We start from the raw sequence: 15925 nt of genomic DNA on the forward strand, positions 1-15925 counted from the left end.
GACCTGCGAAACATAATTAGTCAAAAAACTATTTCAAGATGTGAATTCATATCTCATATCTCATTTTTCACAGAAGATTTTTCAAGTTGCTAAAAAGGCTTCTCGTTGTTTTCTCGTGAAACAAATCATATTTGGGATAATTAAGGGCAAGTGGCGTACAACGTGTTATCATTAATCTTTAATAACTCGCTAACGATAAATACACTACATATGTTTTAAACTTCAAAATAACTCCCGGTTCATAAAAACGTGCATTTTACCCTCCTCTCTCCAACATAATTAGTAACGTTATTCTGAGTTATTGCAATTTATCCTTCGAATACAGATATGATCAGAATTATTTCAATTAAAATGAAGGTCAACCACCGAAAATATCTTAGTAACAAAAAATTTTATTCGCATTGTAAGACAACTTGAAAATTACTGCAGAACATAATATTATTTCATCATCATTTTATAACTTGTTATTTCCAATAGAATAAAATCGCAGTTTTTCACATAATATTAGTTACATCAGAGGAATAAACATCAATTAACTAAAGGTTACAGAAAATTGTATAATAACCTTTTCCAATTTCAGTTCAACAGCACTCAATATTGAAAAATATTTCCACGTGATATTATTACAATAAAATGCCTGCGTTTTTCTTTCCATGAAAAAACGGTTATAAAGAAAAATTATCTTATTTGTTACTGTTGACATGGAATTTTTTATCTTTACGACAAGATAAATTCCCGATTACATAATCCGCCAGTAAACTGTATACCAGTCTACCAATAATCAATCAATCAATCTCCCTCACACGATGCACACATCATCTACAAGTGTATTCCTCACAGTCTATATGAATCCTTGGGCTGGTTATTCACTGCATCGTGATAATCCAGTTTCCATTTAAGACCATAACGATAAATTCTGAGAGCCCGCGTCACCGCGCACAAACCAACAGTATATTTCTTCCACCTTGAGAAACATCAACCACTCCTGCCACAGCGTGAAAACCTCCACTGAACCGGTGTAACAATCAGTGTATTTAGTTCACGAGTGTGACACTGTGAGATAATAATGCAGCCAGACATTATCATTTAGTGTTTATGACTTTTTCCTGCTTAATGCAAGTGTAGTCGGTTTCATTGGGATTGTAAACATTTAACAATGAGGATTTGGAGGTAATTGCGGGAGTAATTGTTTGTATCCTCGAAATTATGGAGGCGTCATGTAACCTGAGATGATGAAGGTGATAAAGTCTATAATGACATCCCCACCAACTAGAATCAGGAGATGAATAACAAATAATCACGCAGCTGCGGAAAAAGGAGTCTTTTGAATTCAAAAAAATTATTGACTTAAAATTTTTGGATACTTTAATAGTATATTAGACCACAAGGGCATGAATTTCGTTTTTGACGAATGTGAAGTTTACCGGCCTAGTCGAAGGCGAGGTCTGTACTCACATTCGTTGAAAACGAAATTTATGCCCGAGTCGTCTATACTATTTTATGTTACATCCTGCGATAGTGGAGTTGAAAGCACGCTGCGCGAAGCGTACGTATGACTTATCGTGCGGAGTGACATAAAACAATTTTTTGTTGGAAATTAAGGAGACACCTTTAATTGCCTTGCTGACGATTCTAGTGCTAATTTTTTATACTTGAAAAATGAGAAGAAATTGAGTTTTAGTTTTTTTATTGACGGCATGTGGTTGTACAGGCAGAAGATCTTCATCATAGTTTCCTTACCAGAATTTTGATGGATTGACTTGAATTTTGGTTCCCACATACACAATATAGTGACGAAAAAAAATATGTGAGCTTCTTTGAAAATTCCAATTTTTCGACTTTTTCGCTTCGAATTGGTATTTTTTTTTAAATTTTTTTGCTTACTCATTTTACAAAACTGCCTCTGTGTATGTATTTATTACAATGAAAAATTTGAACCATTCATTTATATAAAGATGAAGAATAGATATAAAATGAAGTTTAAGTTTTAATAAAAATTTCTTCAAGAACTATTCAAATAATCCTATTTATTTAATACAAATCTGTCATTTTTCTGGGTATATGAACAAATAGATGGAAAAACCTAGCCTTTGCTGAGAATTTCTGTAGGATGTCTATTGGATTTTTTTAGCACATTCAATTATTTTTCCACCCCTTTCAATTCGGATTTTTTTTTCCATCGTCAATTCAAAGTTCCGCGACCCTCTTTACTGTTCTAACAGCAAAAAGTAAAAGCATTCAAATTTTTCAATGAGGCCTATTCTCTTGACATTCTTTCTATAGAAATTCTTGGGAAGAAATTTTCTGAATTTTTCCCCTTCACTTTGTTCTATTTTTCTTTGTAGTATAAAAAAAACAGGAAAATCAAACTCAAGAACTCTTACAAAAAACTCGCGACGGAATAAATAGTGTAGAAAAATCAGCGTCTATTAACCATTTTTCTGTATTTATGAAATTAAATACAATGAAAAAAATATATATGCATGAATGAACAAACGAAACTTAAATAAACCTGATGTATGAACAAATATATATTAATGTACCGAATGTATTAAGATCAATTAAAGTAAACAATCAATGTCATTAAGCAGCATGACGTTTATTTGATCTTCAGCCGATGAATAAATGCCACGTGAGGTAAATATAAATTATTGGCTGAAGGCCCTCGGGCGATGGCCTATTGTAAGAAAATTATTTTTTTTGTATATTTTTTTTTATTGTAAGAAAAATATACAAAAAAAATTTTATTACAATAAAGTTCGTTAAAAATTAAAAATTAATCAACATTTTACATGCAATATCTCCAAATGAAATTCATATTTCGACCTGCGGTTAGTAGGTACCTAATATCAAGTACTGGCATTGCCGATATTATTTTCAGTGAGCTTGTCCTTAGGAGATCATTTAATTCGAGGACTTCTAATATCTACGAGGATTGCCTTCCTGCGGGTTCGGAAATTAAAAATTATAAAGTACAATTATATCATTTGGGTAGTTCACTTTTCGAAACCGTTTAGTGTGCATAAAGTGTTTGTTTTATGCACTCTAAATTCACTTTACATACGACCTTGAACATTACTCACTTCGTGTACAAACACAACCATTTTACAGGGCAGGATCACGAAAAGTAGGAAAAAGTGGTTCTTTACGCACTTCTAACACAATATACTATTTCATCACTTGTGAGTAAAGTGAAATTTTACGCACGCTCCACGTGCACGCTCCGCGTACGCAAAATCCCGCTTTATGCACAAGTGATGAAATACTATAAGGTGTTACAAGTGCTCAAAGTTCCACTTTTTTGCACGCACATATAGCATATTCTATTTTTTGTAATATCTGTCGAGTTCACTGTCCGGAATGCTAGTGGAGGTAAAATTATTGTTTTTTACCCCGAGTGCGTAAAATTCAAGAGCGTGCGTAAAGTGAATTTCGAGTGCATAAAGCGAAGCTTTACACACGAGAATTCACTTTAAGTACGCTCCTGAACTTGACGCACGTCCTGCAGAAAACAACCTCTTTACGCACGATAAACCGTTTCGAAAACTGCACTTTACAGGCAGGTATCACAAAATATACTATTTCGATAGCAATCGCCAAAAAAACCATAAATTTTCGAATGAAAATTTACTAAACCTTCAATAAAATTTCTCAAGAAAACCCCTGGAATTTTTTGAGTGAAGACGTTGGAGTTTCTATTCAATTTTGACACACGTGCTCATTTTCATTTCGTCAGTTTTTTCTACAGAAAAAAAGACATCAATTCTTTTGATAGAATATAATAACTTATCTATGAAAAATGTAATTACCAATGATTAGATTCTTCTTCTTCTCTCCCCCTCCCCTATGAATTCCTTACGTACAAGAACCCATCACCTGTGTTTGACGATTCTCCTATCTTATCAGCAAAACGACTACGACCAACAGTAAAAACGAAGAGAGGGAGTTTGAAAATCTCATTATATTTTCACTGAGAACCTGGCTCTCGTAATTGCCCACCGAGATATGCCCCACTTTATACAATAGGTTTCGTATTTTATGGTCTACGTAGTCTGTAACTCGAGCGTCCACCTTGATCAACATTCCGTTGTCACTGAGTCTGGTGTAGCAGTGGTGTTTGTGTTCACTCGTTAGTAACATCACTCTTCATTTTCACGGTTCAAATATCTTCATTGATACTTTACCTTTGATTTCTTGCGCAATTATGTGGTAATCTTGGGAGAGAAGTGTCGTCAGTGGAGTGAATTCTTAGAGACAATCATTGTAAGTTTTTTTTTTTACTAGAAGATTTTTCCGGTGCCGGGAATTTCTCTGACTGAAACAAAAGGCTCGATCCAGGTGTTCTTTCAGTAGCATTTGTAGGCAAATCTCAAGCATAATCGCGGATAACTGGTTATCGACTTGTTGTTACAACACCAGTTAGTTGATTGATCATAAAAAATCAATTATCGTGATGAGGATTGTTGGCTAAATGAGTGAAACTAATTCAAAAGATCAATGTATGTTTGATTGAGTTCTAATTGGAAATTTACTTTGTTGCTTCCTACAACCTAGTTTTTTCAATCAATAAGAATTGCCAACAAATTTGGGAACAGAACTTATACTTTTGGAATATACCTTTGATGAATGAAATTTTGAATTTTTCCTGAAAATTACAGATTTATTCTAAAATATTCAAGGTCGGTTTTCATTTTGCCAGAGAAATGCACGAAATTTCATTACGACGTCAGAAAATGACGGGACGATTTCTGTTTTTCTGAAAAAGTTTGCATGGATCTTCAATGAAGGGCCTTTAATGACAATTGCGGTTGCAGATTTTCACTAGAGAATGAGTGTCAATTGAAAAAATGAAAGTGGGCTCGATGATTTAGTTTCAATTATGGGGATTCATATTGCGGAGTATTTCTGTCAAACTAGAGAATACTTAACTCAGATATCCTGAAAGTTCAAGCCAGATCTCTCGGTTTTCAGTTTTTTACTAAAAATTATAATTATGTTGATATTATATCGGGAAAAGAACTACCTTTGATGTATGGACTTTTCCGTTTTTCTCAACTGTCGGTTATTGTCTGATAACTTTATTGCCCACGAAAAAATGTGTCAAATTTGGTGGACTAAAAATCGTAAATGCGCAGCACGAGCCATTTTTTGCAAAATTGTTATGCAGGGAATGCTTTTGAATTTCTTCTATGCAGGGAATTTTGAGGAAAATAACCGATAATTTTGAAGCGAAGGATTCTGTTGATGAAAGTTTTGTGAGAAAAAAATAATCTCCGGAATATCTCTCGACCCTCAAAATTATTCAGATATTTCCGTCAAGGCTTCCTGCACAGCAATAAAGTCGCCAAGTTTTTCAGGAAAAATCACTCGTGCTTCGCACTCGTGAGTTTTAACCTGAAAAGCTTGGCTCCAGCATTTGCTTGCAATGAACCTATCAGGAAATACCCAATAATTTCGAAGCTCTCACGGGATTATAAGTGAATATTTCATTTACTCAAATGTACGTTCATCGGAGTGCAATATTTGATTGAGTTACTAATGAATTTCTAAGGATAAATGAAGAGCTGCTGTGCACTTGTTCGTAGAAATTTCCTTTTAGATTTTCATCTGTAAGAATTTCCGAATTGAAAAATAAAAAAAAAACGTTTTATCAGGAAATGTCCAATAATTTTATAGCTTTCATGGGATTATAAGTAAATATTTAATTTACTCGAATGTAGGTCAATCGGAGTACAGTATTTCGAAAGAAACACGAATGTAGTACTAATGGATTTCTAACGACAAATGGAGAACTACTGCGCAAATTCTCGTACAAATTTCCCTATAGATATTCTCTAAAAATTCACGAAATAAAATAGTCTGACGGCCTCGAATACTGTATTGTGATTAGCTAACATCCGAGAGAAAGAATCATTCTTTGGAAACTTTGAAAAGTTGAAGACTTTTAACAAAGTGTGAGTGGAATTGAGTAAATCAATTGAGAATGGAATGTTTCAACGCAGGGGCAAACTTGGCAGTACACCACAAAAAATCTCTTTTTAATTATCAGAGAGATTGATAAGATTGCAACTTCTTGCCTGAAAAAGTTGAGCTCTATCAATTATTTGATTGTTCATTGTAATCAATGCAAGGTTCCATGTGGAGACAGTGCATGTAAAATTTCCCTATGAATTTTTCCTCCACACGAGGATTCTTGATTATATATCCTAATCTATGTTTGAAGTGGAATTACACGTGTTCAATTACTGGATCGATATAAAGCGTCATGAGTTGAACCGCGCCTAAACCAGGATAGAATATGTTAAGAAGCTGATTCAAACCTGTTTGATGTAATCGATAAAAAAAGTGATTCCGTATCAAGGCTGAATTGGTGAATATTCTGTCTAACACTGGGTTTTGCTCCATTTTTTATCATTTCTGACTTGTTAACACATCACGAAAAGTCTTTATTGCTGCGGTATTTGCTCAAGCTGTCTTATCAATTCACGAGGGCAGCCAAAGGAGTGGAATAATAGAAGATTATTCTTACTTCGATTCACTGATAGTAGTGAATAACAGGTATTTTGGTCTTTGAGGATTAGAAATTCTGGAGTGAAATAGAACGCCAATGAGTTCGTTATGACATAGCAATATTAACTTGGATATTACCCTGGAATATATGCATTTCTGCTAATTGTAAATTCATCTCGGAAGAAGGTTACATTGGGAATTTCCCACGACATATTTCCTGGTTAGAGAACATACCAATAAAAAATCCTCTTGATTTTTTGTCTAAAACCACTTATTATCAAGATATTTTTATTAACTGTGGAAAAATTTTATTCCAAATTCTCGGTACACTTTTCGTAAATTTTGATCACATTATAGTTTCATTGAAATTTTAAGGAATTTCTTAATTGAAAAGTCCAAATTTTACTGAAAAATCAATGCAAACTGTAATTTTAGTTCAATTACCTTATGAAAATTAATAGAAATCAGAAAAATGCAAGTGAATATAACATTGAATTTTCAATAAAATCTGAAACTTCGTGATTTTTATCCCTTGAATCGAATTCAACGTCACTTTCCTGGAAAATGTTAATTAACTATCCATAAAATTTTGGCAATTTTTCAATAGTGTAAGTACAAAGTTGAAAAAATCTGTTCTATTCCTTCAATTTTTTTCGGTTTATTGAAGAAGATGATCAACACATTTGTAATCACCAACACAAATCATTCTATACAATTACAACCGAATAAGTCGACAGAGGAAAATCTATTGATTCTTCAAAATATTACGACATATTTTCTATTGTACATTTGAAATTTTCAGCTGAATCGGCGAGAAATGAATCCAATTTCTAATAGAATTGCAAAAGAAATCCAATAGAATATTAATGTTACTAGATCCGTTCCTCATTTTCGAGCCCGTAACATAAAATAGTTTAAATCACACAGTCTGCAATGTATTTCCTAAAAATCGAATAATAAATACATAACGATCATAAATAATATGTATAACCCACCACCTTATAAGGGCGCGCGCGATGCGCGCTCCACTTAGATCCGATCAATTAGCCCCTCATGTATAGATATTCCAAATTTTAATTTTTTTCCTCATTGAAGTAGTTTTGAAGAAAATTGCGAGCTAATAAAAAACATTTGCTAGTTAGTACTTTTTTTAAAATAACTTTTTGAAAAATCACCCCTGAAAAAAAAGGCGTTATCCCCCCTATTTCATTATTTCCAAAAAAATTTATCACCAATCGGTAGCGAATTGTTTGAAGATTTTTGCGAGTTAAGAAAAAATCGTCAATGCACTCCTATTATTGTGTAAATTAACAATTCCAATTTCAACTGAAAACCAGAGTTGATGACCAGAGATGTAGCAGGGATGTCAGACAAGATGTGAATGTTTTTTTGGGCTCAAACGAAAGAGCGGGTCGAGAAATGGCGTGCTAGGGCCTCCAAAGATGGTTTTGAACCAGGGGAGACTTCTAGACCCCACTGGACAATTTTGTCACAATTGCGCTCTTCAATTGAAAACAGACATCATCTTTAGAGACATTTGTCATCTTTAAAGACTTCTGCACGCCATTTTTCGAGCCGCTCTTTCATTTGAGCCAAAAAAAACATTCATATCTTGTCTGACATCTCTGTTACAAACTCTGGTCATCAACTTTGGTTTTCAGTTGAAATTGGAATTGTTAATTTACACAATAATAGGATTGCATTGACGATTTTTTCTTAACTCGCAAAAATCTTCAAACAATTTGCTATCGATTGGTGATAAATTTTTTTGGAAATAATGAAATAGAGGGGATAACGCCTTTTTTTTCAGAGGTGATTTTTCAAAAATTTATTTAAAAAAAAGTACTAACTAGCAAATGTTTTTTATTAGCTCGCAATTTTCTTCAAAACTACTTCAATGAGGAAAAAAATAAAAATTTGGAATATCTATACATGAGGGGCTAATTGATCGGATCTCTCCACTTTCAATCCTCCATTAAACAAGAGGTGAAATATTTTCGGCCAACAATATATTTTGTCAAGTTTATGTTAGACTTATAAATATTTCACGTTTATCTTAGCTTGAAAAATTTCTTCCTAGAGATCTTTTTTATCTCAATTCTAAAAAAAACAGAATTTATTATTTAAATGAATAACTAATAATAATGATAATAATAAATTATACTTCTTTTTGCTTCCGAATGGAAGCCCTGCGTTGAACCGATTTTTCAATTTTCTAATTTTGATTGGAAATGGTCCTCAATGTTATATGAAACGTGAAAATGATGTCTTTAGATTCATACCTGCGTGTACATATGTAACAGGTTGGGATTTTGGTGATTAATTTTTAGAAAATTCTACATAAATACGGTGAAAGTTATAGATAAAAATCGGAAATTTCAGCCCACTATAGCTATGACACAGCTTAACTTTGGTGCGCTCTTTCAGCTCGATTGGTTCGATAATTCCGGAGATATAACAACTTGTTTAAATTTCGTTTTCCCTCAATATCTCAAAAACGACTGCACCGATTTCAATTTTTCTTTGTTTAGAATACCCATCTCGATGGCCTGTATCTAGATCAATCAAAATATATATACCCTTTGATGTAAGGTTTGCCATTTTTCCGTTTTTTTCATGCAAAATCTTGTACGCACGATAACTCGAGAAAGAATTGACGTAGCAAGTAGAAATTGGATGTGATCCTAGCTTTTATAATACTAAAAGTAGATATTTTGGATGGGTACAATCGGCCAAGTGGTTCCTGAGATATGCAACCTTGTGTGTAAATATATTTGGTTAAATATCTCACAAACTACTCAACGGATTTGATTTTTTCTTTTTTCAAAATACGCGTCTCGATAGCTTCCATCTAGATCGATCAAAATATCTATACCCATTCACATAAATGCTCAAAATATTGCCGTTTTTCGTTTTAAACATTTTTTCATCCTTGTACGCACAATAACTTGTTTTTTTTTTTTTAAATCGTGAACAAAAAATTTTAATTGATGTGTTTGCCGAAAAAGGTTCCAATTCACCATATGAGATTAAGATCAGCATATGAGAGAAACGCCATAGCAGACGGTTTTTCGTTAATTGCCATTGCCTGCCTAACCGAAAAAATAGAAAAAAATTGACTTTATCAATTGAAGTGTCTAAAAAATTGTTGTAGTTTTTAGATTACTATAATCCCAGAAATTCATAAAGAAAACAAATTATTCAACAGATGAATTATTTTGTCCCCTATTAAATAAAATTGCCCGTTACACGACGTTGTCGGAAACTCGCTAAACGCGCCCGGGCGATGTAGAGTGAATTCGGCATCGCTGGAGTCTAAATAAGAGGGCGGGACTTTCAGTCTAGGGTTAAACACTATAAGACCGAATATTACCTCCCATTTTAGTGAATATAAATGAGTCCATAACAATCGTAAATAATATGCATAAACTACTAGCCAAAACGCGAATTAGCAAAGCGCACTCCCTATCCTAGTGACACACTGTTAAAAATGTTCGCCTAAATTTTCCGTCTCAAATTCCGGAAATTTTTATCGTGTTCGAGTTCCACTGGAATTTCAAGAAATCTTGTCATTGAAAAATAGAATATTCCATTGATTTTTTGTTCAAATGATTTGGAAATCAGATCATTTGATAAAATACTTGATTTTTCAGTTCAGTTATTCTATGAAAATTCAGAAAAATCAGGGAAGTTCATGTCATTTTGTTTCTGAATATTCATGTTCCACTGAAAATTCAATCAAGTTGTGAAAACTCCATCTCGCTTCCACTGAAAACCCATCAATTTCCGTGAATTTTACATCAAACTTGAAATTTCATAACCATTATTTCCCTAAATCAGATCCAGCGTCACTCTCATGAAATTTATTATAATATCCTCCAAGAAATTTCAAAAAATTTCTAACATTGCATGAAACAATTAAACCCTCAACCAATCATCGAAATCCGCTGTGTCATCCGCAATACTAGGATAAAAATCATCCTTTGCCATGAGCCTTCAGCCTTGACGCTACACAAAAGATCTTGGCGTAGAAAATTATTTCCGTCTATTAAACCATTGTGCATCATTCCATATCACATTTCAGGGAATCGCATATCAAGTATTCCATACGTATTACCCAAACAAAAGGACAACCTACTACATCCAATAAAAAAATCGCAATTTTCACAGTATGAATGACAATCGATTCCACGCTTCAATCCATTTAAATTAGATAATTCGTAGAAACTCGTCAAGTCATAAAATTTTCGATGATAACAATCAATGTGTGTGCTCTTATCACAAGAAATGATGCAGTAATCAAAAACACTCGAATCGACACAAGGCTCACGAGATAATCCACATACATCAAACAAAATACTCTCATCACGACGCATCACATGAAGGCTCCGCTCCCATTACAAATTTAACACCATTCAGACGTAATACTTCCTCATATCTCACTTGCAATGTCACTCTGGATCACGACCTCGTGATTCGCAGTTACCGAGAAATGTAGGGAATTACAAATGAAGCTGTGCAATAATAATTCGAAAAGTAAAAATGAAAAATAGATAGAACGTATACGCGCGTTCCAGTCAGCTATCGACACAACCTATATTATCATTAATCATTTATCATTGATAAGAGACTGAAAAATTGAGTAGACATAAAAGACCATGAAATACACAAGTACCTGTTAACAATGAAATCCAGTCTGAGAGTGATCACGTAGTGGGACGGTTGGTGATTGTCCAAGCCGTCGAATTTTCTTTTTTTTGAATTTGCTCCTTTTTTTCCAGGCAAAGAGATAAAGCCTTTATCAATATGGGGGGCATGTTCAGGAGCGAGGAAATGGCACTATGCCAGCTGTTCATTCAGCCGGAGGCCGGTTATCTCTCTGTCTCAGAACTCGGTGAGACCGGAACAGTCCAATTTCGAGACGTAAGTGGGTCGATTAATTATTATCTCGTTCACTACTTGAGTATGAAATTTATCAATTTCCCTTTTTCATTTTTGTTTTTATTGCCTGAAATCGTTGACATTTTATGAGTCCATTCAACCCGACATTTCAACATTTTGGTTCTAGTAAGTTTGATAATATTATATTCATGCATGTGGAATGTTCACAGCTGAACGTCGATGTGAATTACTTCCAGCGGAAGTTTGTCAACGAAGTAAGAAGATGCGATGAAATGGAAAGGAAATTACGTTACATAGAGGCAGAGGTGAAGAAGGATGGTGTTCAGATACTTGACAACCTCACTGACTTACCTAGGGCACCCAATCCCCGGGAAGTTATCGATCTTGAGGTAAATAAATTTTTATTACGCAGGGAGATGACTTGTTTGGCGGAATCGAGGGATTTATTTGAAATGATGATGAAACCAACACTTGGAAATTTTGACTGAGTTTTTGTCAATTGAGATACCACGTATACTGAACATTGACGAATTATTTCATCCATTGAGGCGAGCGCAATGCTAAGCTTGGGCGAATAGAGCTGTGGAAGCCTAAGTACCGTTGAGTGTAGTTGTTAAGCGGATGGGTGACCAAGTTAAAAATGAAAGAGAAAGGTTTTTCCTCTCGACTTCCATCTGATACGTAATTGATTCGATGAGAACGAGCCGAATCCATACCCAATTTACGGAATCCTTTAAAATTTAGAATTCAAAAATATATTTTGAAAAAAAAAAATAGGGAAGCATGATCATTATTCTTATGAAGATTCTCTTTTTTGAAACGAACTGAACGTAATGAGTAAGTTCTGACACTCCCACGTACGAAAAAACGAATGGGCCGAGCTTGGCCCAAGCCCGGTGGCCGGCCTGCCGAACTTCGGGACCCGTTCCTCAACCGGGACCGCGCCGGACTTGGTTGAAACCTGGAATGATAACATCGGGCCAGGTCTGGGCGCCCATCTCGGCCCAGCGTTGATTGCCAGTCGTTGGCCAGGCTCAATTAAACATTACTTAATTACATGAATATGATAATATGGGTGATTGAAATACAAGTAATTTAATATTACTCCTCAACATTCGTAATAGGTTCAACGAGGAAAAAAAATCAATACCGGCATGCGACTGGTGCCGCACTGGCTGCCAAACTGTTCATGGCAATTATCAATAATAACAAAAACAAAATAATTAACATTTTTTAGGATGATTTTTAGTATTGATTGTGCCCTACCTACCAAACCCTAACGCAATCATCGCCGAAAAACCGATTTTGTTAACTTAAAATATTACCCCCTAACGTGGGCTCGAACCCACGACCTCACGACTACTAATCCGACGCCCTAACCACTAGTCTACCGCGCAATTCGTAAAACCTCTACTTCAAATCTTCCATATTAATTCCATCTCGGTTTTTTTCGACTTGAATGTTTTATTATTCAGTTGATAGAAATATTAAGTGATTCAACTACAGTTTAATCGGTAAATTAATTCAATAATGAATAATAATAATTATTATTATTAATTACAATAATAATTGTAACAATTAGGATTGATGTTGAATGACGATTCTTCTTCTTTTCGTAATAATTAGCGAGTAACATGTGACTTCAACACCTACAATGTCACCATTTTTTTACGATTACACCCTTAATATTTTACCCTCAAGTTTCCACCCTTACCATTCAACCCTCAGAATGTCAGTCTTATGATTTTTTCGCCCCTTTCCATTATTGCGATTTGACCCTTACAATTTTACTCTTCAGATTTTACCCTTATGATTCCACCCCTATGATTCCATTCTCATCATCTCACCCTTACGACTTAACCCTTACAGTTACACCAACGGCTGGAGCCCAATGACCAAGCTCCGGGCCACCGCTGGCTGAGGCTTGGTTATCGAGCTCCGGCATGCCAATGTCCGGCCAAGGCTGGGCCAGATCTGTCAACCAAGGCTCGGTTACCCGCCCTTCTCCCGAGACTCAAGCCCTGGTCCCCAGGGATGGCCGAACCTCGGTCCAAGCCTGGGCGCCCAGACTTGGCAAGCCCAGGCTTGTGCCAGGCTTGGCCCGTTTCTCCAACACTGGCATTTCGTACGTGGGCTGCTAATCACAACATCTATCCTTCCACACTGTTGAAAATTTTTGGCTGAAATTTCCGGTGCTATTTTCGCAAATTTTCATCACATTCTAATTCCACTGGAATTTCAAGGAATTTCGTCATTGAAAATTCAGAATTTTATGGAAAAATCAATGAGAACTGTAAATTTCGGTTGAATTATTCTCTGAAAAGTAGTAGAAGTCAGGAAAATTCTGGTAAATGTATCATGGTATTTGCCATTCGATACAGAATATTCATGATTTTATTGAAAATTGAAATAGGGTGAAGAATTCTCATCTCAACGCTGTTAAAAAATTTGAAATTCCATTGAATTTTCAGTGAAATCTGAAATTTTATGATTTTCGGTCCCTTAAATCGCATTCAATGTCATTCTCCTGAAAATTACCAGTCGACTGTCCGTGGAATTCCAATTTTTATCTAACAGTACACATTTTTCACTTATTGTTAGAATAAATAATTTATTGAATCGCTGTTGATTTTTTTTCTCATAAAGGAACGAAATGTACCAAAAATTGATTGTTTACTTTGCTTCTTCGGAAGTAGTATATAGCCACAAATAGGCAAATAGAGTGATAAAAAGTTAATCAGCGTTGAGTGTGGTTACTAAATGGATGGCTAATCAACTGTTGAAGGATGCGTCTCCACTTAGTGTCTCTGATGAATTCAATAGTACATTTCGTCATTTTGTTTTGACTTTTGATTCGCCGAAGGCGAATGCTACTCTTCCCAGACTCAAAGGACACTTTTCCTACTAGTACCGAACCCCATTTTTCGTCACAATGTATGGAAAGAAGGGTTCTGCGCACGCGGAGCGTGCGTAAAATCTCACTTTACGCACAATTGATGAAAACAAACATTCAACAGTTTTTTGATTATTTTTGACGATTGCAAGCTTTGCGTGGCGTGAAGCCTGCATTGAGTTCATTGTAGAATCTCCGTTATGCACTTGTACCATTAATTCCCACCACTTACGATAACAATGTGCTAATAGAACAATCAAATTCTTTAGGCACACATCGAGAAAACCGAGAACGACATCCTAGAGTTAAGCCACAATGCCGTAAATCTGAAGAGCAACTATTTGGAACTCACGGAACTGCGTCATGTTCTTGAGAAGACCCAAGTATTCTTCACCGAGGTACCTAAGTGGCCCCCCTCAGAATTAACAATTTCACCCAACACTGTCTTGTAATCGATATTACCGTTTAGTCGAAGAATCAAGGCTCGTTTCTGTTTCTCTATCAACAGGAGGAGGCCAACGACTCGATCACCAGGGCACTCATAACCGAGGAGCAGCAGTATCCAACTGGAGGTCGTGGACGTCTCGAGTGAGTTATCACCCACCTTCCACTTCATCTTCATTAAGGGGAGACCGCGGTGGAATTTCAAAGTCCTCGTTAGAGTTAGGGACTTATTGAGCGCATTTTGATATATGACGGCATATGTTGAAAAATCGGAACAATGACGAGTCCAATCGATTTTTCCTCATGCATCAATGAAAAACAATATTTTCCGTTTTACCTGTAGAATCTTCCAAGTGGATTGACAATTTTGTTTCTCTAAATGTTCGTCAATCCCCAAAGAATGTGCATCCATTCTACGGTCCATTGGACGGATCATGAGAAAATTGGAAATAAATGTGTTAGAGTTTACATTCCATGAGGATAACAGTTTATTTAATATTTTTGTATATGTTTACTAGGGGGCTACGCCCCCTGCTTGCTCCGCTCGCCAACCCCAAAATGGCCCTCATCTAACACCCATATAGCCTCATATAAACCCCAGGCCCCTTATTTGGACCCTTATTTTGTCCGTTGTGATTTCAACCCTTAACTTGGAGTCTTACTTTCGAGTACCACATTTTCATCACCAGAAGTCGATTCGGATTTTTATAATATAGAGAGATATTCTGACCTTTGTGACCTTTAATCTGACCCTCGTGACCCTTATTCCGACCTTCGTGATCTTTATTCTGGAACTCATCACCCTTATTTGAATCCTTAATCTGATTTTCATAATAACCCTCGCGACCCTTATTTTAACCTTGGTTGCCTTTACTTTCTCACTTTTGGTTTTGACCCCCATGGCCCTTATTCTGACCCCCGTGACCCGTTTTTTGACCCTTGTGACCATTAATTTTGGAGTCTTAATTTCGAGTACCACATTTTCATCACCAGAAGTCGATTCGGATTTTTATAATATAGAGAGATATTCTGACCTTTGTGACCTTTAATCTGACCCTCGTGACCCTTATTCCGACCTTTGTGATCTTTATTCTGGAACTCAACACCCTTATTTGAATCCTTAATCTGATTTTCATAATAACCCTCGCGACCCTTATTTTGGCCCTGGTGTCCTTC

At 35.5% G+C, this 15925-nt stretch overlaps 1 protein-coding gene across 5 annotated transcripts in view; it reads left to right on the top strand.

The window, feature by feature from the left end:
* The window catches only part of LOC107048790 (V-type proton ATPase 116 kDa subunit a), a 43950-nt gene that overhangs the window by 17435 nt on the left and 10590 nt on the right, over positions 1–15925 (top strand). For 2 of the 5 annotated variants that reach the window (XM_015272175.1, XM_015272178.1), the window contains exons 2-5: positions 11292–11433; positions 11622–11801; positions 14575–14703; positions 14814–14893. In XM_015272175.1, the coding sequence (XP_015127661.1) occupies positions 11317–11433; positions 11622–11801; positions 14575–14703; positions 14814–14893 (506 nt within the window). In that variant the 5' untranslated portion in view covers positions 11292–11316. Of the gene's footprint in view, positions 1–972; positions 1171–4076; positions 4264–11217; positions 11232–11291; positions 11434–11621; positions 11802–14574; positions 14704–14813; positions 14894–15925 lie in introns of those variants that run through there. The other 3 variants (XM_015272174.2, XM_015272177.1, XM_015272179.1) reach the window with 3 other exon arrangements.

Source organism: Diachasma alloeum, unplaced genomic scaffold (genome assembly GCF_001412515.2).
Source record: "Diachasma alloeum isolate Michigan unplaced genomic scaffold, Dall2.0 Dall_scaffold_00197, whole genome shotgun sequence".
In the NCBI taxonomy this organism is placed as follows: Eukaryota; Metazoa; Arthropoda; class Insecta; order Hymenoptera; family Braconidae; genus Diachasma; species Diachasma alloeum.